We start from the raw sequence: 25041 nt of genomic DNA on the forward strand, positions 1-25041 counted from the left end.
GGGAGGAGGAATTGGCAAAAATCACTTCCCCTCCTTTCTATTAGCAGGCACCAGGGGCACTGTTTCAATGGGATCACTGATCTTACGGCAGGAGCAAACCAGCAGTACATCACACTGAGCAAGCTGGAGTTAACTCTTTATTAGCAAAATAGGATCTGCACAGGAGTGTCAGGACTAATGAGCACAGCAACTCAGGTCTTGCACCCATGAAGCAGTTGCCAAGACTAAAGGTTCCCGCCTCCCATCTTCTCTCCATAGTGTTTTCCGAGCAGTTGGAGACTGTGCCTGTCTGCCTGTCTTTGCCCCTCCCACTTTATGACTCTCCTGGTTCTGGGAGACCAGGGGGATCAGAAGCTTGTCACAGCAGGAAGGAGAAACACCTGTGCCTCTTCACAAATCTAACTCATCTCTGCCTCTTAGCCTTCCGCCTCCCATTTCAGCTTATGTCTGATTCTAGACTGCTCTCTGTCACAGACTCTCCCAGCTCACGAAGCCCTGCTAACTTTTCAGCTTCCGACACCTCCTCCCAGTCTTTTCTCTCTTTTCCACTCCACTTGTCCCACCAACCAACCCCTGGGCTCTGAGCCTTCTTCCCTTGGAGGTTACACAGCAGGTTTCCCCCCACCATTCCTTTGCGTCCAACCAGTTCCTGACAGCTTAGCATCAGACCCGTTATCTATTATAAGATTTAACAGCCACTAGCACTGAACACCAACCACAGCATTATGAGAGGATACTGCTTCCTATTTTAATAATAGTTCCCAACAGTATTTTCAATTTTACTAAAAGAAATCATTTAAAAAGATGTTAATATTATAATACTGCTATTCTAATTTCAATTGTACTGAACAACAGGGAAACTAATGGAAAGCAGCTCTTCTGTATATTGTAGGGCAGGGGAAAGACCTGCAACCAATTTCTATCAACCTCCACCAGCATAGTCAATAGCCAGGGATGATGGTACTGTAGTTCAGCAACATGCATACCCCATGACAGGGCTGGGGAAATTCCCCTTTTTGTAATTAAAAGCACAAGGATGTAATACACAATAATATACCAGGAAACCCTTGGGTTTTTAGTTTCCATTGTTAATATACTTAATATAATATAGACTGTATTTATGCCGCTATGGGTTAAACCACAGAGCCTAGGGCTTGCCAATCAGAAGGTTGGCGGTTCGAATCCCTGTGACGGGGTGAGCTCCCGTTGCTCGGTCCCTGCTCCTGCCAACCTAGCAGTTCGAAAGCACGTCAAAGTGCAAGTAGATAAATAGGTACCACTCCAGCGGGAAGGTAAATGGCATTTCCGTGCGCTACTCTGGTTCGGCAGAAGCGGTTCAGTCATGCTGACCACATGACCCGGAAGCTGTATGCCGGCTCTCTCGGCCCATAAAGCGAGATGAGCGCCGCAACCCCAGAGTTGGTCACGACTGGACCTAATGGTCAGGGGTCCCTTTACCTTTACCTTGTTCTCTGATGGAATGAATTTCCAAAGCTGCATTTTTAGAATTTCAAAAATCAGGCTCATCTCATATATTGATGACAGACTGAAGGACTGATTATGTGCTGTATGTACACAGCAGGCTTCCCTAATTTACATCACTTCATATCTTCGCACTTTAGAGTCAAGAATTTTGGTGCACTCATCACTCCCCTGACTTCTACTCAGCAGACCCCAGTTGGAAGGTTGATCCATGCTTATGAAACCGTCTCCTAACTATTCAAGGGGCCAAACAACACAAAATGAAGAGATCGGTCCCTACAATATGTGCCAAGGTGAGCTTCTTTACAAGTTATATAAAAGACAGGAAACTACGATGGCTCAGAGCAGGGAGGGACAGGGTGTTTCACGTTACTAGCATCTGTAGCATATTTGCTAAACCTGACACAAGTTCCAAAGAGTTGCTAAAGCTTACAAATTGGTTCAGAAATTCCAGGGTCCCATCCCTGTCGCCCTTGCCAGCTTGTCTGGTATTTTTAATCAGTCACCTCTCCTCCTGCAATATCACAAAATGTTTTTGATACTCCACTTCAAATTCATGTGTAGTGGTCAGCATTAAGGGCATTGCAGTCTGGGAAAGCGCACATCTTTCAAGATCAGGGTATAAATTCATAGTTCTTTGTAGAACGTAGAAAATTCAAGTACAGTGGTACCTCTGGTTATGAACTTAATTCATTCCGGAGGTCCGTTCTTAACCTGAAACCGTTCTTAACTCGAGTTACCACTTTAGCTAATGGGGCCTCCCACTGCCGCTGCACCGCAGGATTGTGATTTCTGTTCTCATCCTGAGGTGAAGTTCTTAACCCAAGGTACTACTTCCGGGTTAGCAGAGTCTGTAACCCAAAGTGTTTGTAACCAGAGGTGTTTGTAACCCGAGGTACCACTGTATATATTTTAGAGAATGTTTTGATATAGGTACACATCACAGAGAGGCTTTCGTTGGCTGAAACATACACACATTTCTTGCAGACCTGTGCCTGCAAGACACATCATGTTCATGTAGAGGTCCTTTGGCAAGAAGAAAATCAGCTGCAAACCCTTGGGCTGTAACGGAACTGTATTCTGAACGAACTACTACTCCAGTGGGGTACAGAGCCAGGAAAACATATGCCCACAACATGAGATGAAGTATTTCCAGAATGTTGCTTTTTCCATGGAAGACCACTCTCAACTCAAGTAGGATGGAAATCTGGAACAGAAGCTTGTGCCCTCACATAGGACAGTACATTTTATATAGACACAAAGAAGTCAGCACATTTACTGGCGCAATGAGCAGTGAAAGAGGAAGTGGTACTACTTAGAAATATTTTAAGTTGATTCCCCATTGGGAAACCATTAACACACCTAGTCTGAATACATTAATTTGAAGATGGAATAGTTCAATCAGGAAGCTCCAGAAACATGTTAATGAACATTGTTGTTTGTTTGAAAAATTACAGGAAAAATTTTCTGTGGGTTTATTAAGTCTGAGCTTAAGACATCAAATAAATCACACACAACAGAAAGGACTTACGATGGTTTTGATCACAGTAACATGTCATTTCAACCATGTACAATTTTATTTTGGATACCAAAAAAATTTAAAGCCAGAAATGCATTGTATGAGGCCAAGTGGAATGTCTACACTTAAACCCATTCTATCCATCTCTATCCTCAAATGCTCCATTTCGCTTTGAAAAGTCACATTTATGCCCCTTCCACCCCAAGAACTCTAGAAACAACTCTTTAGGTAATGAAATCAAATCCTTTTCTGAAAAAAGGCTTTTTTAAAAAAGAAATGAACTTAGAAAAAAGAAGAGTTTGAAGCACTTGAAAATACAAGGCAAGGAAGACAAGACAGAATTAGCTTTGCAAGTAGAAACAATTGTTGTTTTGTTTTGGGTTTTGTTTTCTTTTTACAATTTTTGAAATACAACTTTTGAAGGGGCTAAGCTCAATGGATGAGCATATGCTTTGAACAAAAGGTCTCAGGTTGAGTCTCCAGCATCTCCAATTAAGTAATTTCTGATAGCCAGGTTGGAACAAAGCCTTTGACTCGTATTAGCTCATCAGTAAACAGTGTATGGTTACATGGACCAGACCTTTATATAAGACTGTTTCCTATCTTCCAATGACACCTAGCAAAGGAAGTCAGCTGTGTGAAAGGAAAATACCTTCAGTTCAACCACAGCTCTGACAAAATTTACTTCCTGGGCCAGAATACAGGATATGGGAAAGGCATAGCCAACCATTTCATGTTTTCAGTCATGGTAGCTGGAATAACACTGATAGTAGGTAGAAGTTGATTACTGTATTTAGGTGTGGTGGAACAAATATAGCTTATGACAGCATAAGTCTAATTTGCTGTTTAAATTTCATCTTGAGCTTCCATGGATTTAAAATTCAGCAAGTTCAAATCAGATTAATATCGCCATTTTATGGGGTACTTCCTTGATGACTTTAGCTGATCAACACTGCAACAGCTGAGAATCAGAAGGGGGTGGGAACAGTATGGGTTAAATGGCTTATTAGTTCAAAATATTTTGACATATTGCTTTCGATCACTTTCTAGAAACTATGCTCCAAAATGGGATTCGCCAAGCTATATTTAAAAATGCCCAAGCTATGACAGCATATTCAGCAGGCTGCGTCAGAAGGTTCTACTGATTTGAGCTGTATATGGCTGATACACACATAAATTTATGCCCTGTATGTGTCTACATGAGTAAAGTCAAACAATAATGGGTGCTTCTGTACTATAGTGGTTTAAAAATAAGTACCTTCTGCATTGATTGAATTAAATTCATGTATAGGAGGTATTTTTCCCAGTAGTGATGTATTTTAGCAGTAGTGATGTATGGAAGTGAGAGCTGGACCATAAAGAAGGCTGATGGCCGAAAAATTGATGCTTTTGAATTATGGTGCTGGAGGAGACTCTTGAGAGAGTCCCATGGACTGCAAGAAGATCAAACATATCCATTCTTAAGGAAATCAGCCCTGAGTGCTCACTGGAAGGGCAGATCCTGAAGCTGAGACTCCAATACTTTGGCCACCTCATGAGAAGAGAAGTCTCCCTGGAAAAGACCCTGATGTTGGGAGAGATGGAGGGCACAAGGAGAAGGGGACGACAGAGGACGAGATGGTTGGATAGTGTTCTTGAAGCTACCAGCATGAGTTTGACCAAACTGCGGGAGGCAGTGGAAGACAGGAGTGCCTGGCGTGCTCTGGTCCATGGGGTCACGAAGAGTCGGACATGACTAAACGACTAAACAACAACAACATAGGAGGTATACTACAGAACATGAAGGTTCATTGTCAACAAGGAAACCAACAACATCTGTGAACATTTGTGTGGGTATATAGAATATCAGAACTCTTCTGTCTTGCTTTCTGTGTTATATAGAGAAGCCCGGGAAGCACAAGAGCAGGGGTTCTCAAAGGGTGTGGTGTGCCACATTGGAGACGATGGCAAGCATAGGGGCAAGATTCAAGGACAATCAAAGTAACATTTAAATATTTCAGTGTAGTATAGTATCAAAATTTGCAGAATGTGGATGCTCTTTCAAAATCAAGCACTGCTAGGAGTTGTTTCTTTGTTTTTGTTTTCCAAAAATAAATGGAGCCAGTAATTTTTTATTCTAAAAAAGTTTGGTCCAGAGACGTTTAAGAACCACTGCACTAGAGTGTGTAGTGCACTGGCAATATCCTTAAGAAACTTTTTAAAAATAGAACTACTCATCTCCTCTTAATATGACTAGAGCTAGTGATAAAAGATTTGCTTAACTAAAAGAACTACGGAACATTGTTATATATCTATGTCTACAAAATAATTGAAGGTTTAAAGCCATCTCAGATAGCTACTTAGTAATTCCAATATGGCAGAAATTCCATATTGTCTAAATAGTCATGTGGTCAAAATCTCTCTCCTGTGCTGAAGCCACATCAAATTCTGTGATACTAAACTGGCACAGCAAGCTATAGATCTTATCTTACCTATATATTCTGTCCATGAGAGGGAAGAATGAAATGGGGCAGCTTCAGGAGGTATCATCGGCCACATAAAATAGACTTGAGATACTTTGTGGATGCAGTTTTACTACCCACATATTACAGCATGGTAAGTACTAGGGCCAATTCATTTAACTGGTTTCTCAACAGGAAGCGACAAACATGAAACATACCTGTATGGAACCAGGTTATCATGAATGGTTACACTTCATACCATACACCATCTTGGCTGTGAGTCCTAGAATACTTGCTCCCTACCTTGCTGGCCTTTCCACCTGATTGACTCCAACTACAAAAGCTGAGGCTGCTGAACAGACTCTTGGGTTGGGGTATTGCTTCGGGGGTTTTGTTGCAGGGAGGTTGTTGCTGTTATTGATATTCTTATTATTTGTATCTTTATTTTAGATCTTATTGTGATTTATGTGGAAATTGTTTCAATTTGGATGGGTACTGTTTCATGTTTTATTGTTTATGACCACTTTTGTTGTGTTTGTAATATTCATGTTGCAAGCTGCCTTGAGCATGGTTTTACCTATGGAAAGGCGGCATACAAACAAAATGATGTATTTATGTACACCAGTTTTACCAAGAAATGCTCTACAAGAACCATCTGTAGGTAAAACAACTGTCAGTCACATTAAATCATCACAATATAAATATTATGTTCTATTCAGCAAAAAGGACCATCAGACCATTTCCAACTTAAATTTTATAATAACAGTGGTATAAAATTAAGCTCATTAAGCGTACATGGGCATTAGACATATCAGTATCCTCAAATTAAAGCCATACTGTTTTGACCGATACATGACAATTTTTGCTTCAATAGTAATAAGAACCATTGGCCAAATTTAGACATTACATTAAAACTATGGTTGAGATTGAGCCACCTGAACTCATGCACTTACTCATTCCTTCTCCTCCTTCACACCTATGGGAGAACACTGAAAGCATCTATTTTGTTTTGAATAAACCAGTTTCCCATTACATCCAACCTCAGGAATGTGTGGTTCATCCTTCCTCCGGATAGCAAACAAAACCATCTGAAATCAGTTTGATTCTGGTTTACTTCAAACTAGCAAGAGTTGGAATGAAAGACAGCTTTTGAAGTTCAGACAAAATATGAAACTGCAGTTTATTTGAAACCAAAAGTGAAAGCTTTCAATCTCCACACCTCACACATAAAGTAGGAAAGGGAAGGAGTGTGTGTGACCCCAAGGCGCACTGAAGCCCATTCTTATAACATTAAATAATGTAAAACATGACATCTCTATCCAGCCAACATTTAGACATGTATGAAACAAAACATAAAGCTCCAAAACATTTGAAAAATCCTCCTTGAATTTCAATCAGAAGAGTTACAGAAGAGGGCAATTGCAAGTTCAGGCATGGCAAAAATTGTATTCCAGAACCAGAACTTGGGAGTCTGAAGCAGGAGGTAAGAGTAACACCCACTCCCTCCAGCCAGGATTTTTACAAGCACAAGTTAAAACTTGTTTCATCCCGGCATGCCCTTTGGTAAAAAAAATAAAGCCTTTAATTTCATAAAATATATAGCCTCCATTGGAGCTCTAATTTACCTTTAATGAGGGTACTATATTATACAAAGGAAACTATTCAGCGAAGAGGTAAACATACTGAAGTCCACTGAAATCGCTAAGCCTAAACATGTTGAATTCTATATTGAATTTCGTGTTGAATCATGACCAACATTCACTGGCCAACCAGTCAATCTGGCAATGTTGGCGTGTTATACTGACTGACTCTTATTTCAAGGGAGAAAGTGAGGTAAAGAATCAGGTTGTCACCCAATCCTAAACGTGTTCACTGGAGAAGACATTAAACAAGCATCTCCTTAATTCACAATGCTCAACATTTCTGTGTATGTGCAAACTTCATGATCCATTATATTTTACTGTGACCGTCAGCAATACAACAAATCTGTACAGCAAATCTTAATGAGTCATTTCATGCTACACTTTCTCTGAGGGCACATTCAGGTACATGTTTCAGGACTCTACTACAATCCATCAGGGCAAAAAAGAATAGAAGCATGAGCATCTTTGATTTAACATATTAGAGGACACATATTGCTTCCAACACAGAAACTAATCTATTGGGGAGAGTAACATTTGAAGCAATCCATTAAATTAGGTTCTTTAAAAAAAAAAAAAACCATAAAAACCCTTGGTGTTCTGATCTTACCTTGAAAACTTTAAATATTTAAACACTTGAGGACGTTCAGATCAAAGCTTTTAAGACTTCAAATCCCTACAGCAAATTAGCTCTGCAATGAAGTTAAACCATCTATTAGGCTTGACCATTCAACATGTTACTTCTGTCTGTAGCAGAAGGGCTGAGTAATTGCTTAGAAGTTACAATTTTTACTTGTGTGTCCTATTCCTAAAAGAAGGCCTCACTGTGGGAAGAAGTTAATCCCACCACCTTAAAATAGGTAGAGGTTTGACTCTTCTTTAATAGATCCTACCTGGTTCTAAAGGTTTTAGAAAATCTACAGTATCTCAATATTCCCTTCCCAGGTAAGTTGACCAAGAGGGTAGTGGCCAGCAAGCAGAAGCAAATTATCTATATCCATTCCAATCTGGTTTCAGATCTGGTTTGGACACAAGAATAGCCTTGATTACCTTTATCAGGAGAGAGATGGGGATAGTGACTGTGTTGTTTCACCTTCACCCCTTAGCAACTTTTGACATCACTGACCATGAGCTGGGAGTTGGAAGTACTATATTCAGTGGTTCCACTACCTGTAAGGTAGGGTAGTAAATTTTATCAGTTTATTGCTGAGCAACAATCTCCTCATAGTAGATAGTACTGGAGAGCCAGTGTGGTGTAGTGGTTAAGAGCGGTAGTCTCGTAATCTGGGGAACCGGGTTCGCGTCTCCGCTCCTCCACATGCAGCTGCTGGGTGACCTTGGGCCAGTCACACTTCTCTGAAGTCTCTCAGCCCCACTCACCTCACAGAGTGTTTGTTGTGGGGGAGGAAGGGAAAGGAGAATGTTAGCCGCTTTGAGACTCCTGAAGGGGAGTGAAAGGCGGGATATCAAATCCAAACTCTTCTTCTTCTACTATGAGGAGATTGTTGCTCAGCAATAAACTGGTAAAATTGAGATGCTGTGTGTGGTGGTTCCCATGTCCAGAAATTAGGAGTGTGGCCTGTTCTAGGAGGAACTGCACTGCCTCTGAAGGAACAGGCTTGTAGTCTGAAAGTATTCCTGGATTTAGAAACATCACCAACTTTAAAGAGACTCTTATGATAGGAGTGCTGATGTCCAGCTTAGGCCGATTCACAAGCTACAGCCACTCTTGGACTAGGACAGTCTGGCTTCAATTGCCTATGCTCTAGTAACCTGTCTGGACTGCTGTAGAACATGACTGCTAGGCTAGTAAGTGACACAGAACATCACTGGTCCTGAAAGTGCTGCTGGTTTCCAGTGAGTTACCAGACCCATTTCAAGCTGTTAGTGCCAGTATATAAACCCGTAAATGGCTTGGGCCCCAATTACCTAAATAAACACCTTCTTGAGGATCAACCACATCAGATTCTACAATGGGGCTGCCTAGTTGGTGTTGACCTACAACAGGGCCTTTTCAGTAGTAGTTTTCCATTTGCGAAATTGTTCTTTCTGGTGAGGTGGGTCTGTCTCCGTCATTACTGACTTGCAGAAGGAATCTGAAAATCATAGAATGTAGAGTTGGAAGGGATCCTGAGGATCACCTAGTCCAACCCCTGCAATGCAGGAACATGCAGCTGTCCCATATGGGGATCAAACTTGCAACCTTGGCGTTATCAGCACCACACTCTAACCAACTGAGCTATCCAAGCTGCCTTGATCCATGTTCCTGTTTACCCAGATACTGTTCTTTGCAACCCTGGGATCCCTGGAAGAAAGAACCTTTTTACCTGTAACTATAAATTTACCTGTAAATTTTTTGAATGTTGTTATGTTAGCTGTTTTTCTTTTTAATAAATAAATAAATATTGTTTTACTACGGATATGTTTGCTGAACTGAGCTCCATCAGATAGAAGGGCAGGCTCTAAATTCAATAAATAATAGCAATAGCAACAATAATTACAACAACAGAGGACATTTAACATGTTTAAAAGTTTTGCCTGAATAGGGATTTGAATTCAATAATAACTCTCAAGCCTACTTCTGTGTTTTGGAGTCACATGTTGCACTCAAGATTTAAGACAACACACACACATAAAACAAAGCTATGTTACAAGCATTTGGTATTTACAACACTATCTTCATGTGAAACTATTTTTTGGTAATGGCAGCTTAAAACAAACACCCTTTTCTCTGAAAATGTACCATTAAGTGTTCCTTCTACATGAAGCCACTGTCTCGCATATTAAAGAAACTGCTGTTTACATTTGTGGTGTCACTTAGACTAGTGATGTGCTCCTGATCCAAGCCCCATTCACCTTCATCTTCTTCCTCTGGCTCAGCTTCTGACCCATTGCGAGAGTTCTCATACAAAAAGATTTGTTCATCTACATGAGCCGGGGCTAACCGATTTCTCTTAGCACTAACAATGTTTGCAGAGGAACCAAAGAGACGTTCAGGGAAAACCCTTGTGGCCACAATACACCAGTATTTCTGAAGTACCTTTGGCAAAACAGGAAATAAAGCTAGCCTGTCAGACCACCACTTGAGAGGATCTTCATTTAGTCCAAGAACTTTCTGGGATTTGAAATTACTCAGCTCCTCAATAATCTGAGCATGCCACTCCTCTTGGTCTTCAGCACCCCCTGTCTGGCAAAATATCTCTGCAAGCATGTTATTGATGGCGCTAGTAGGAGGAGGGATAGAGGAAATTGCCATTTTTTTCACTGGTGGCTCTTCAGACAACGCAAAAAACTTTTCTTCAGGCCTCAGTGTGTTCTCCTTTTCTTCCTCTAGGAGACTTTTTGCGTCCTCTACTACTCTGTTTTCAACCTGCTGTCTCTCAAACGCTGAAAGAAATGGAAGTTTCTTGTACCTGGGGTCCAGGAAAGTTGCAACGTTGAGAAACATGTCTATATCGGGCGCATGCTGGTATGTTGTGGACAATTCTTTGGCTATCACTTCCTTTGCCATGCTGATTTCTTTCAAGTCATTTTCTTTGATGTTTAGTGTTGTGTTCAGCAGCATGTGAAGGAGAGGTTTCACCATACTTATTGTTGGGTATTTGGAAGCAGACATCATTTCGGCAACCTGTTTGAACGGCTGGAGCAAGTCCACCAAGCCTTCAATTGTATTCCACTCATTGGCTTCCAGCATCAGGTGGTGATTATTGCTGTCCTCCACAAGAACTGCGGCAATTACGAACTGCTGCTCCTTGAGTCGCTGCAGCATGGCAAGAGTGCTTCCCCACCAGGAAACACGATCGCTCACAAGCATGCAGGGCGGAGTGTTCTGCTGCTTCTGCTTCTCACTCAACATGCACATGGCTACTGAAGACTGCTGAAAATATTCCACCAGCTTCCGACACCTCGACAGGAAAGCACACAGCTTCGGAAGCTGAAAAGCTCGCTGTATACCTGCATTAAAAGTTTGCCCTAAGCAAGGCATCTGCACTGGAATGTCAAGAAGAGAGCAAGCTTTCACAATGTCTTTCCCATAATCTGTTGTAGCACCAAAAACTTTTGTATTGATCCCCCATTCAATGAATATCTCATAAAGTACTCGCGTAATTGTCTCTGCGGTGTTTTCCTCGGGCACTTCAAATGTTTTTAAACACCGGGAATTAACAGCCAGGCAGCTGGAAGCGCCGCTACTGAGAAAATGAACTGACAGTGTTACGTAGGATCTGTTCTGGTTCCCGCTTCTCCACATGTCAGATGATATGCCGCACCACGGGATATCAGTCAGCTCTTTTAGCACAACATCCCTGACAGCCATATATTTTTCAGGAATCGCTTTTGTGCAGAAATACTTTCTACAAGGAAGTTCATATCTGGGGTCGGCCGTTCTTAAAAGATTCTTGAAGGTTGGCTCATCCACAATGGAAGGAGGATATAACCCTTCACATATTAAGCTAATCACTGCCAATGTTAGCTCTTGGTGCTTTTTATTCTCGTAACTGTGACCTGCCTTCATAATTAAGGTGTCCTGAACAGCCTGCTGAGACGATTCTGGCTTCAGTTTTGAAAACGCCGTGGCAAAGGCCTCCCTCATTTGCTCAGTGTTGCTTTTCACAAACTCGCAAAACTCGTCTGGATGATTCTTTTCAAGGTGGTAAGAGAGGTTGGACGTGTTTCCTGAATAGGCTATCTGTGCCATGCAAATGCGGCAGTAGATTTTCTTCCACTGCATTATACATCCTTCCGCATTGGTATCAAAGCCAAAGTACTTCCACACTTTGCTCTTTGCTCTTGGGTGGGCCACTAACTTTAGGTCTGACGGGGAAGTTTCCAAACTTTTATTCTCCATTGCTTCTTGGCCACAGTCCCAACCTTTTGGTTCTTCACTCATTAATGAGCACCTGATAAAAGGCAGCAAACAAACATAAAATGAGAAAGCGTAGGTCTGATCAAATATGAGAAATCAGTGCTTTTGTGAACAAGCACAATATACTTAGTATTATTTGAATACGTTTGAGGGTGGCTCCCACTCTGCAAGTAGGACACACCACAGCCTACGTATCTGGACACCATATGGCAAATTCAGGGTGTTGACAGAAGACTTGTCCAAAACTAAAAGTTACATGGTATGTGGAACTAGAGCCATTGTCTCAGTGTAAAGGTCTCAGTTTTAGCTTGCATTCCTCTCCTTACCGCAAGCAACTTATGCCATTTCAGCAGACAAAACACTAAGGGAACAAAACATTTTGGATGGCCTTGACAGCTGACCAAAAATTGGGTTGCCACAAATATGCTCCTTCCTCCAACTCTGCAGGAGGGGAAGCTTATCTCCCAGCATGGCCTTGTTTCTGATGGCACTCTGAGCACTTCCAAAGCACAGCAAAATGTCAAGGATGATTTCCTGCCATGTTCTCTGCCTAAGAAGATAGTAAGAGTTGCTCCGTGTTCTTCAACTCTGGGTCCCAGATGTTGTTGGACTGCAAATGTCTCATTACCCCAAGCCAATTTAGCCAATGGTCAGTAGTTACGAGAGGTGCAGTCTATCACCAGCTGAGGACCCAAGGAGAAGCAGGCTGACCTATGTCATGCTGACCTCTATAAGACCTGATAACAATTTCAAAGCACAATGTAATTGCAGGAACTCTCCTCCCCGTATCCAAGCACAGGTGGTCAGGAATTTATGACACTTACCAATGGGAAGAAAGACACCATGGCAAGTGAGTATCTCAGTTCTTGACAATATTTAAGCCCTAATTAATTCAGGTTTGTACATACTCGCTGTGGGCAGTCAATTGTGTGATTAAGAATTGCCTCAACGGGAGCTTTTGTAAATTAGTTGACTGTTGTCTTTTCTCTCTCTCCCTTTGAGGTTATCAGTGCACTACAGTTAATTAAAATAGGTATGTGTGGCTGTACAGGCAGGCATTTTTGTGGGCTTTAAAAATGTGAATTTATTTATAAGGTAGGATTAAGCACTTCTACAGCCCCAGACATTACCAAATTTTATAGCAACCCAAACTGTTTGTAACTTTCGATTTCAACATCCTCTTGCAAATAATTTAAAAGAATATTTATTGAGTGGGACCCAGTTTAGGTCAATGGAGTTAGGTTTCCCCCCAGATTATATGTAAACAAATGTTACGCTGTGTTTAATGCAACTTAAAATCTTGAATAAATAGGGCAGAAGCTACACATAACTTGTGGAGGCAGAACCACCACTGCAGTTGCTCCACAGCTGAACAAGAAAGCCAATTTAAAAGATCAGCAAGCAAGAAAAGTGGCTTGCCCTGTTCAGTCTTGTAAGCTATAGACACCTCTGAATATGCACACTCTTCTCTTGCATGCATAGTTTTTTGTACCCTAAACCAATTGCCTGAATTTAAATAATTCACATTATCTAATTTGTTTCAGTGGGACTTCACAAACACACACCACCCATAGATCTTCAGCTTCCTTTCTCTTCCTGTCTTGTTTTGTGTTTGAAAACACTGCAATTTAAATAAACAAAAATACAACTATTGGTATGTTGTTGGTTTTTTCTACTGCTGTTATTGTTGCATTGTGATTTTTATATTCTATGCCATCTTTCTGTATTTTCTATGCAACTGTGATGTATATATGTATATATGTGTGTGTGCGTATGTAAGCAATTCTAGAATCCTTGCATTAGTGCCCTACTAATTCCCTTGGGGATAACAAATAAGTATCAGGTCATCCAGGAAAGTCTCTTGGCTGCCCCTTTCATGAGTGCCTATCAGACTCCTTCAGGCCACCAGAGTCTGCCTACATATCCTGATGCTGACTCCTTTTACATTCCCCTAAGACACTCAAATATGCGCCACAAACATCTGTATTTTTGGAATTTAACTTAATTACTCAACATATTCAAATTTACATAATTTACGTTCATTAATGAGATGAGCTAAGAATATTTAAGAAGTCAATCCTGAAAAAATTAAGATGCCTAAGAAGGTGCCTGGCTGGTTTAAACTAATCTTCAAAGAGTTGCAATTACAGTTGCTGCTGAATAAGAAGCAGCAATTCTTACCTAAACCTCGCTGCTTAGAAATTGATGCATTCTTTACTGTGATTAATACCCATGCTTTGAAACTGTCAGACCAAATTATTGACCCAATCTTGTTCTGCCACATCATTCCCAAAGAGACAGCAGCTTAAAAGATCCACAATAAGTTGTCTCACAACTCCTAACTGACAAGGGAAACAAAACATGAAGCAACATATATAGATTCAAATTGTTACATATATAGAGAGAGAAACACTGATATGAAGATTCATATCAGTATCTACTTTTGTTTCAAGTGCCACAGTTTTAGGGCTAACGTCCAGAAGTTTGAGGCCTAGAGACCTTCTCCTGGAATACAGAGAAGCTTGGAAGCAAGAGGAAGTGGACTAAAAATTGTTTTTGAATACATAAATAAAAATACATGAAGAATCCACAAGAATTTTGATCCGTATATTTTTAAGTCAATAATAATTTAAAAAATAATAATCCAGAGGCATGTGGCAAGCCTGCTGCTAAGTAATAGATTCAGAGTTCAGGTGTTCCCTGGATTCATCCTGCCACTATACATGTTGCAACCATTTTAGGCAAGTCCAATTGATGTGCGACTGTCAAAGCATGGGTCCCTTTGGACCCAGAAGAGGGCAGAATGGGGGTGTGGTGGGGTCATAACAGGCAGGCTTATGCACACTCTGCTGGCGTGCCCTTTGACCCAGAACACAACCCCCACAGATACAGGCAGATGCTTGTAAACTTAGTATTGTAAAACCTTCATTAGCAGAAGGTTGTTTGGGAAGGAAGGGGGAAAGATTAAAGTCTGTCTTTATTTTGGTCAGCTGCTGCCACCAACTCCACCATCTGCCTAAATGCTAGGTAAAGGTAAAGGGACCCCTGACCATCTTGCTTTACTGGCCGAGAGAGCTGGCGTACAGCTTCCGGGTCATGTGGCCAGCATGACAAAGCCGCTTCTGGCGAACCAGAGCAGCGCACGGAAACCTTCCCACCCAAGTGGTACCTATTTATCTACTTGCACTCTGACGTGCTTTCAAACTGCTAGGTTGGCAGGAGCAGGGACTGAGCAATGGGAACTCACCCCGTCGCAGGGATTCGAACCAACAACCTTCTGATCGGCAAGCCCTAGGCTCTGTGGTTTAACCCACAGCACCACCAGTGTCCCATGCCTAAATGCTAGAAGAGGGTTAATGCAGAACATAGAACATAGCATTTCCATCTGTTGATAAACCTGCCTGGGTGATATATATTCCCACAAATAGGTGGGGAAAGGGGATGAGATAATCAGTACAGTATATGGGCTGCCGTCAGTCCTGGGTCCTTATGTTGTGCACAGCCATCTCACCCTTAATTCAACACGTTGTCAGAAGTCTGATACTAGGACTTGGATACGACGCCTGCCCTTGGCCTTAAAATCTAGTAGATTTTAGCAATAAGTAAACCACATGGAAAGCTCATATATCTAGGTCTAATGATGGTGGACAGTACAAAGCAACATACAAAAGCACACATTACACATCCAGCAGACATGTTTTTCAGATGAAAAAGGAAGAAGTCTTTAGGCTGCAATCCTGTGCACTAGGGTCACCCACACATACACTTTAAGCACTTTTATACCACTTAAACAGTCATGGAGAATCATGGGAACTGTAGTTTCTTAAGGGTGCTGGGAACTGCAACTCTGTGACGTCAGCACCCTTAATGAGCTATAGTTCCCAGAAATTAGCCTGACCACTAAAGTGGTATGATAGTGTTTTAATAGCATGGTGTGGATGTAATCCAGGTGTGCGTGGAGAACCTTCAGCCCTGAACTACAACTCCCATTAGCCCCAGCAAACATGGTCAATGATCCGAATTAGAATTCAGCAACATTGGGAGGTCCAAAGATTCCCTACACCTGCTGTATGTATTTACTTTGAATAAGCCCCAACGAACTAAGTGGGATTTGCTTCCAAACAAACACACATAGGTTTGTGCTGTTAGCGGCCTGTTTAGAATATAAAATAAAGGTGCAGAATGCATTTAATGCATCATCAAATGCAATCAAAATGCACTTATGAGACAGATTTCTGAAAATGTAAACCAAAAGTTAAATACAGTGAGAACTTTTTACAGCTAAAAATTTTTTATGCACACGGTCAGCAATTAAGCCACAAGGAAAGCTACATCCTATATATCAAACATTAATTTAAATGAAGAATTCAACACTACTGGTTCTGTTGCAAGGAGGAAGCAGAAGATAAGACTTAACACAGTGTCCCTTTAGCATGTGAAAGTAGCTGACCTCATGTGGCATATCTCTGCAGGCCTAAGCATGGTTAATTGTACCACATCAGGGCAGAAACATCATTCAAAATAAGGATTGTTTAACCTACCCAGGCACAAACTAATTAAGAATGGTTCTTGCACTCCAGCTGCAAAGTTTTAATATAACATGTCATAAAGAAAACACTGCTATCAAGAATGACAACCCAATGTATTTTTAGCCCTAACTATTCTTACAGTAAAACATTACTTTCCGACTCAAAAATAGTCACATCTACCTTGTGAACTTTATTATATTTTTGTTGTCTGCTTCAAAGAAATAAGCAGACCATGAAAAGCAATCAGAAATTGAGCAAAACAGAGCAACATTATCCAATGAAGACACATTATGACATCTGAACTGTTAACAATTCTAGAACTTAAGAGGTTCTCCACCCCCTTGGTACAGTTGAAATATGTTACAGAATATACATAAAAAACTTTACTTACAGATTGGCATGTTTGTATTCAGCTTCATAAAATACAGATAGAAAAGTGAAAACTCAAAAGCTATGGACTCTCTACTTTTAAGAGGATGGTGGCCATCCAAGGTTCTGTAGTTTCCCGGATCCTGCGGCCTCACACTGCAACTCTGAAATGCATCACTAGGCAGGGACGATCTGCTTTTTCTCTTTAGATAACCAACAAATCCTAGCCTAAACACACTGACTCAGAAGTTACAGCCTACTGCTTCCATTGGTCTTACTAGGACAATGTGATCCTCTTGACCAGGGTGTGTCGCCTCGCCTGCTGCAACGTACCTTTTCTGCCCACAGTACTAGGTATTATTCAGCTTCGAACCTTGACACTGTCCGCGGTTCCTACTACCTGTATTATCAACTGTAACAGCATGCACTTATAACAGGTCGGTCCAACCTAGGAGCCACAGGTTTGCGGCTGGAAGGGGGCGTGTACGCATTTGCTAGAAATCTGCATGCCTCCGGGGGGCGAGAGCCGCAGGTGGGGCTTGGTAAGGACACTGACACGGCCGAGCCAAAGCTCTGCTATGTGAGGCCCGAGAAAAGAAGATCCCCCTCCGGGCAGCGACAAAACAAAGCCCGCGGAAGCGGGCGCCCAGGTGCGCCCTCCTTCCGCGGAAGCAAAAATTTGGCTTGGCTCCCCATTTTCAGAATGATAATCCCTGGAAGAAAAAGCCTTTCCTCGCCTCCGCCGCCGCCCCGGGCGGAAGAAAAGCGAGCTCGTGTCGCGCGCGCGCTTTCCTTTCGCCACCCGCGCCACTTGGCGAGGTGGCAGGCGCTGAGCGAGGCGCTTCTTTGACCAGCCTCTCCACCCCAGAAACCCGCAGCCCTTACTAACCTGGCTTCAAAGGCCAGCCTGGTCGGAGGAGGCGGCGGAGCAGCTGGTGCAACACGACGCGGAAGCCGATCCAATAGACTCGTATCGCAGGCAGCGCCAGCGAGAGGAGCGACATGGCTCTTTGGCCGCCGCCTCCGGCTCTTCCTTGTGCTGTTTCTCGGCTCGAAGGAGAAAGGAGGCCGGTCACCACCCTCGGCAGGAGGAGGCGCAGCCCAGGCGACACGCCTCCCGGGCTCCGGAGCGCTCGGCTCAGAGCACTCGCTAGCTACACCCAGCGGAAGAGGAGGAGGAGGAGAAGTCCTTTTCCGGGCATGTGCGCGCTTCTGCTCGCGATCCGGGTCTCTCGCTCTCCCCTTCCTTACACCCTCCCTTCCACACCATGCGTGCAGCGGGGCTGAGGTTACATACACTTTCCCATTGCTACCCCCGCGCTAATTTCGGCAGTAAGAATTTGCATGCTTTGAAATAGGGCTCTCAGCCAGCTAGGCTGTGAAATGAGGTCACTTGCCGGAATGTGGAACAATAGAGAACATAACGCCTTTTTCACTTGCTTTGGAATACGCATTTCTCATTCAAAGGAAGCAGCTGCTGACTACCTTACGGTGAAAAGTACTAGACAGACTAGTAGATTTTTAAAAATAAAATAAACGCTGGTTAAATGCATGATTGAAAAATACCTTTCAACGCTGACATTCAAATTTGCCTGCAGTTCTGCCCAGTAGGAACTTGGAAGCAGTGGCGTAGCGTGGGTTGTCAGCACCCGGGGCAAGGCAAGTAATTTGCGCCCCCTAACCCGTGGATTTGCGCCCCCTAACCCATGGATTTGCCCTAACCCCAGATGTTGCGCCCGGTGCGGCCCGCCCCCCCTGCACCCCCCACGCTACGCCACTGCTTGGAAGGCAAGCAGGACAAGAGGGAGGGTGTATTTATTTTTAAGTCTGGTGTTTCTAATGCAATTCTCCCTTAAAGGTGTCAGACCTCTTGTTAAAATGTTTTCACGGGCTCCTTCACAACTCATCTACAGCAATTATCTTCCAGCATGGAGGGCTCTGACTAGAATATATATTGCTGCTGCTGCCCTTGGATAAGGTGACCTGGGAAGACAAAGCTTGGTTAAAAGAACCCATGAAAAGAAGAACTTCAGTTAAAAGAATTGTATTTGCCTCCTCTTATTCCCTGTATTCAATCTATCAAGGGTGCCTGTGGTACCCAAATCATCCTTCAAAGCACAACACATTCATGGCATTCATTCAGTAGAATCTATGACTTAGTAACAAATAGAAGGAATTGATGTGGGCAAGACTCTTGCAGTCATGCAGCCAGCTTCCTGCTCTCTTGACCCCTGCCTCACCTAGCTGGTGAAAAGCAGTCACGAGGGGTTGACTGGATGGGTCCAGAATGTGGTAGATACATCACTGTATGACAAGGTGCTGCCTACTGTTCTTAAAAAGGCAGGGCTGCACCTGTATCAAGGAGAGGGCCAGAGAGAATGCAACTCTGCTTCTTGATACCTCCACAACTTTTGATACCATGGACCATGGTATCCTTCTGTACCAACTCTGTGGGGGCACTGTTTTACAGTGGTTTTCTGCTACCTAGAGGGTTGTGTCCAGAAAGTAGCATTGGGAGACTGGGTTCCAGCTGCATGGTCTTTGCACTATGGTGTGCCACAAGGTACAATCTTCTCCCCATATATATATATATATATGAAGCATATATATGTAGTCACTGGGTGCAGTCACTAGGAGTTTGGTGGCAAATGGTCATCAATACACTGTTGACATAACAGCTCTGCTTCTCCATAGCATTTGAGTCAGGGGAGGCTGTTGTATGAGCACAGTGAGGGACTGAATGAGGACTAATAAACTGAGCTTGAACCATGGGAAGATGGAAGCACCGTGGATTGCCAGTTCCCATGCATACAAGATTGGCAAGGTGCCTGTTCAGGAGGGGGTTACGGGAAGCTCAGCAGCTAGGAGTGCCTTTCACTCGCTACAGCAGGTGCATCAACTATGGCTGTTTTTTGACGGATAGTCTAGCCATGGTAATCCATGCACTGATAACTTCAAGGCTTGATTGTTTTGATATGCTCCATGTGGGGCTACCCTTGTGCCTGGTCTGGAGGCTGGAAAATGCTGTGGCTGGACTGTTGATGAAGACAGCCTGTTGCTAGCACATAACGCCAGTGCTCCAAAGTTTGCACTGGCAGCCCATATGCTACGGGGTCAGGGTCAAAGTTATTGTATTAATTTGCAAGGTCCTTAAAAACTTGAGTCCATGATACCTCAAGAATCACCTAATCCCTTATATACCTGCCTGATCACTAAGGTCTTCAAGGGAGTCAGTTAGTAGCCCCCCGCCCCGGGCTCAGATGCATGGCGGGAGCTGTGTGAGGGCCCAGTTTCATGAAACTCCAGTTTTCTGGTTTTTACTTTTTGTATTATATGCCTACAAACTTTATAGAAACGACTACTGTTGTTGATGCTAGGTGGAAGGCAGGTAAAGGTGTGGCCTTCACTTTGAAGTGCATTTCTAAGCAGTTTCTTCCTGCAACTGTTTGGAAATGCACTTCAAAGGCCATATCTCTCAGTGCTAATCAGAAACAACTTGGAAATACGCTTCAGAGGCTTCAGAGGTATCATCGTCACCTGATGCCATGATGTCACATGACTGACAGGCAGGTGTCTCCTTCCACCTGTCAAACCTGGCCCACTGGGCTGCAAAGATGCCTTGCCTCTGGTGTAAGCAATATTGAGCTAAATGGACCAGTGGGCTGACTCAGAATAATAACTTCCTTATATAGTATTCCTAAACTAGGAAAGTTGGCATATTATAGATATGGCTTATTATAACTATAAATTATTTGACTGGTTGGTGTTGTAGGTTGGTGGCCCAAAGTCCACTGTTTGAGAAACACTCGTGTAGTGCTTTAAAGGCCAAAAAGAGTACTTTAAATTGTACCTGGAAATGCATCAGTCCAACTGCTTTAGTAAAGGTGATATAGGCACTGACTGCCATGCCCCCATAGGACTCTGGAAGTCTGACAGCATCTTTTGTATTGGTTTTAAGAGAAAATGCTTTGTAAAGAGGCTTCTCTGTGACTTACAAGCAAAAGCCCCTTTTTATAAAGCAACAAAGGAATCATTTTCTGCCTGCTTTTTGTTAGTACTATTATTCCACATAGTTCTACACCAGAATGATCTACTTTTTAAATATAATTTTGACTGTTTGGGTCAATATGGAATAAATTATCTTCCTGTTCAAAAACTCTCTATTATAAAACTGGTATTGTATATTTGCAGAATGTTTTTCATTGCATGCGGTATGTCTCTTTGGTTGTTCTATTATTAAAGGAAAACACTTCCTCTAACCCATACACACAGCAATTGCAAACATAACTTGGTAGCTAATGGTGACCAATTTGTAACACATTTTGAAAATACAATCATTCACATTCATGGCAATTTAGATTCCATGACTGTAGCAGAGTTTGAGATGAATGCAGCTAGTCTTGTCCTATTGGAATAGATACATTTTTAAGTAGTTTGACGTAAGAAAGTGGACAATCTACTTTGAAGTTTGAAGTTTGTGGCCGGGCTACCATATGTGTCCTTGATCTTTGCACCATGCAGCTAATTAAAGCCACCAAAGGAAGTTTAAATATTTGAGTCACAAATGTGACTAATGTGTCTTTGAGAGAAGGTGTACTCCTTGCTGTGTTAAAAGAGGCAGTGGTGCAAGCTGATTTCTTCTTTAAAAAGACAATCCTGGACTTCAATTACTGTTTGCCCTTTCTAAGCAATATCTTGGAGTGTGTGCTGGCCTTAACTCCAAGCGCTGCTGGATGACCATTCCAATGTGGTTTTCTGTCTGAGTTTGGGAGGGAAACTAATTCTGTAGCCCTGAAAAATTATCTTCACTGGGAGGAGTGTGCCCTTTTTGGATTCCCCTTGACATCTCAGTGATTTCCAGTACCACTGAACGTTGTATCCTTCTGAGACAGGTGTCCAAACTGGGGGTCAGGGACACTTTTTTCAGCAACTGAGGTCCATTTTGGATGGTTAGTCCCAGAAAGTGGGTTATTTTTTTCCTGCTGCTCTTCCCTATGGTTCTTGACTTTTGGCAAACATGGCCAAACAAAGCTCAGAAGGGTCTTTAGCTTACATGGTTGTTTTGCTGAAGACCTGTGCCTCAGGTGCTTACACAGTATTCCATGATACCAAATCAGTTTGGGCAGTTGAACCTGAAGACAATGGTTGGAATTCAACATAGCACTAAGGAGATTGTTCCATCAGCACAAGCATTTCTTCTTGACCAGTGAAATGATCTCCCCTTTCCTTCTCTTGCCTGCTGTTCTGGGGGTTTCTCTTGACCTGCCAGAGCAGATTGGAGGGAGCTGTAGGGAGAGTGGGAGGGAGTCATGTTGCACCAGCAGGAATCCTTGCATTGGCTTCCACTAATGGAACTGGAGAGTTGAATAAGGCCCAATATTTATCTAAGCCAGCTATTGCTTTCACAGTGCCTCCAGATGTTTTCGTGCTGCTCCAACTATCATGGCCAATGATTTGGGACGAAGGCAGTTGCAGTCCAACAAAATTGGGGCAGCACCACATTGGTTAGCGTGATCTAATATCTAGAGACATTTGCCGGGGGGTGCATTTTACTAAAAGAGAAAGCAATCAAGGTGAAAGAGCAGACCAATATAGTTCTTCTTCGCCACAGCTCAGAAGATGCTTCATTGGTGTCATATTAACCAATTTGCTCCAATTTGCTAGATATATTTCATTTCAAGTAAAACCACTTCCTTTACCGAAACGTTTACACCCACCCTGAGGAAATGGTACAGTAACTGAAAAATCTGAACTAATAATGCAATTGCACAATATGTAGCTAGCTCAGAGAACAAAACTCAACATTTTTGTTCAGACGTAACCATTCATAACCATTTCCTCCATATCTGATATATCAGCCTTCCCCAACCCAACCCAACCTTCCAGGTGTTTTTGGAGTACAACATCCATCAGTCTTCACAACTGAACTAACAGTGTGGGTCCTAAGGTACCCCAAACAACACCCATGTAGAAGAGGGAGGTATCAATGGGACCGGGCAGTTTCTTACACAGATAAACCCTGAAGGTTAGTAGGAACTCAAACATGTCAATGTAGACTGAGTATGCTCAGTGCACACAGAATGCTAGCTGACTGTAAAGGAAAACTAGGTGGAAGGGGAATGCAATTTTAGTATCCTGGAAGAGGCCAAGGATGACTGGAGGTCTGGCTCTCTAAAGGGAAGTACTCCTCCCTACAACATTTACCCATTTTCTAAATCGCATGAAAACACACACACAAGTCCTGAATAAAAATACTCTAAATGCTTGCCTAACATTATTCATCCATTAAATTTTCCTTAGCTATCAGATGTGGTATTGTTGCTATTCATTCAGAAAGCCAAGCTATTCTGTGTGATGATGACTGATAACAATATACATAATAGTCCAGATGGAGGTGAAGCTGTGTTTTATTGAATATGGAACAATTATTTGGAGAACATCTGTCAGCTATGTAGTAGAATATGGGGTCTCTGGACCTAACTATGAATGTGTATATCATGGGACTGCATGTCCTTTTCACCCACTGCATCCATCAACATATTTTTCCATGTAATTTTTGACACTTTCTAGTTCTAATTTATTTATTTATTTATTTATGACACTTGAGGGAGAAAGAGGTCTTGCAATTAATTTTTGATGCCTTCACCTTTTAATTATCTTCTGCTGCTACCCAGGACTTGCAGAGCTTTGAGAGCTCCATAATAACCTCTTTTAATTTATAGGCATAAAGATTTACTCCTGCTGGGAAGGGGGAAATCTTGCATATTATTTTCTGCAGAATCATTTCACCAGATTATCAAATGCATGCTAATGAATGCTTTTAAAGATTATTTTAAACAAACACATTGGCTGCAGTTCAGAGAAGCTGTTGAAAGCATGGGCAATGGTAATGGTTAATACAGAAACTTCTACAAAGCCATGATTCTAGGAACCATGAAGCAGGATCTCAAAAGGCATGGTTCCAGGAACCACAAAACAGCTGCTCTCTAGAGTTTCAGACAGGGGACGTTATCATCTCTACCTAGAGATGCCAGGGATCGAACTTGCGACTTTCTGCCTGCAAAGCTGGTGTTCTGCAACGGAGCTACAGCCTCACCTCTCTAAGGGCTGCTGTTTTTTCTACGAGCTAGAAAATGCACTGCACAAACAGGTACTCGGTGCGACAAGGATAGGGAGCACTCCCTGGCATAGAAAAGAACAGGGCAGGCTCAGTGTTAATTGAGGCCAGTGTACGCATATATCGTGAGTCATAGAACCATAGCGTTGGAAGGCACCCTGGGGGTCCTCTAGTCCAACCCCCTGCAATGCAGGAATATGCAGCTTTCCCATACGGGGATTGAACCTGCAACCTTGGCGTTATCAGTACCAAACTCTAACCAACTGAGCTATGCGGGGGGGGGGGGGTACACATACAGGCTGTCAAAGTAGGGTGGGGGTTACTCCAGGCCAATTGGCATTATGGATATTCTGTCCTGCCTGGTATTAAGAATGTAGTATATATCCCAGATCACATTTGAGAACCTTGTTGTTGTTTAGTCGATTGTCTGTCTTGGGTGGCCCTGCACGGCATAGCTCGTAGCTTCTCTGAGTTATTCAAGCCCCTTCGCCACGACAAGGCAGTGATCCATGAAGGGGTTGAGAACCTTACGTAGATCGATAAGATTTGGATGAAGGGCTCTCAACTCCCACAGTGTGTCCTGGCTCTTATACATTACACAAGGAACTTAACCACAGATGGCTTACTTGAGATTACCCAACCACAATACTTCTGCCAGCTTTCAGCTTTACATCGAATACATATATCTAATTGTATTTAAATTAGCAAAGGCCTCTGCGCTCACTGTGTGCTTCTGTACTAGCCATCAATGCACTGCAAATTTCACAGGAGGTGAGGCTGGAAGTGCTCCTTCTCACATGGCCTATGTTTGTTCTTCTATAAGCTATTATCTTGTTTGCCTTTTTTATTGTTACGTGGAATGGCCTGATAGGTTTCAGTGTTTTTCCCTAAATAACCTCCTAATCCTTTTCCTGATCAATGCACTGGATAATGGCACCACTTAGCACATATTCCCTTGCTCCCTGACTAGCTATTTCATGTTTCTATACCCAATGTTGCAATGTAGCTGACACAGATATAACATTTGTCTTTCATTGGGTTGTCCTATTCTCATGTATCCTTGGGGCTTTTCATGCTACA

General features: G+C 42.5%; 1 protein-coding gene across 3 annotated transcripts in view; it reads right to left on the reverse strand.

Annotated features, from left to right (window-relative positions):
* Nucleotides 1-25041, reverse strand: part of ZBED1 (zinc finger BED-type containing 1) — a gene marked incomplete at its 3' end in the record, with an annotated part of 125470 nt that overhangs the window by 76295 nt on the left and 24134 nt on the right. The window contains exons 1-2 of one of the 3 annotated variants that reach the window (XM_083610679.1): nt 17734-17974; nt 9067-11980 (exon numbers count right to left, since the gene is read on the reverse strand). In XM_083610679.1, the coding sequence (XP_083466805.1) occupies nt 9841-11970 (2130 nt within the window). In that variant the 5' untranslated portion in view covers nt 11971-11980; nt 17734-17974. Of the gene's footprint in view, nt 1-9066; nt 11981-17733; nt 17975-25041 lie in introns of those variants that run through there. The other 2 variants (XM_083610680.1, XM_083610678.1) reach the window with 2 other exon arrangements.

The sequence above is a fragment of the Podarcis filfolensis genome, assembly GCF_964270895.1.
Source record: "Podarcis filfolensis genome assembly, chromosome: 4".
In the NCBI taxonomy this organism is placed as follows: Eukaryota; Metazoa; Chordata; class Lepidosauria; order Squamata; family Lacertidae; genus Podarcis; species Podarcis filfolensis.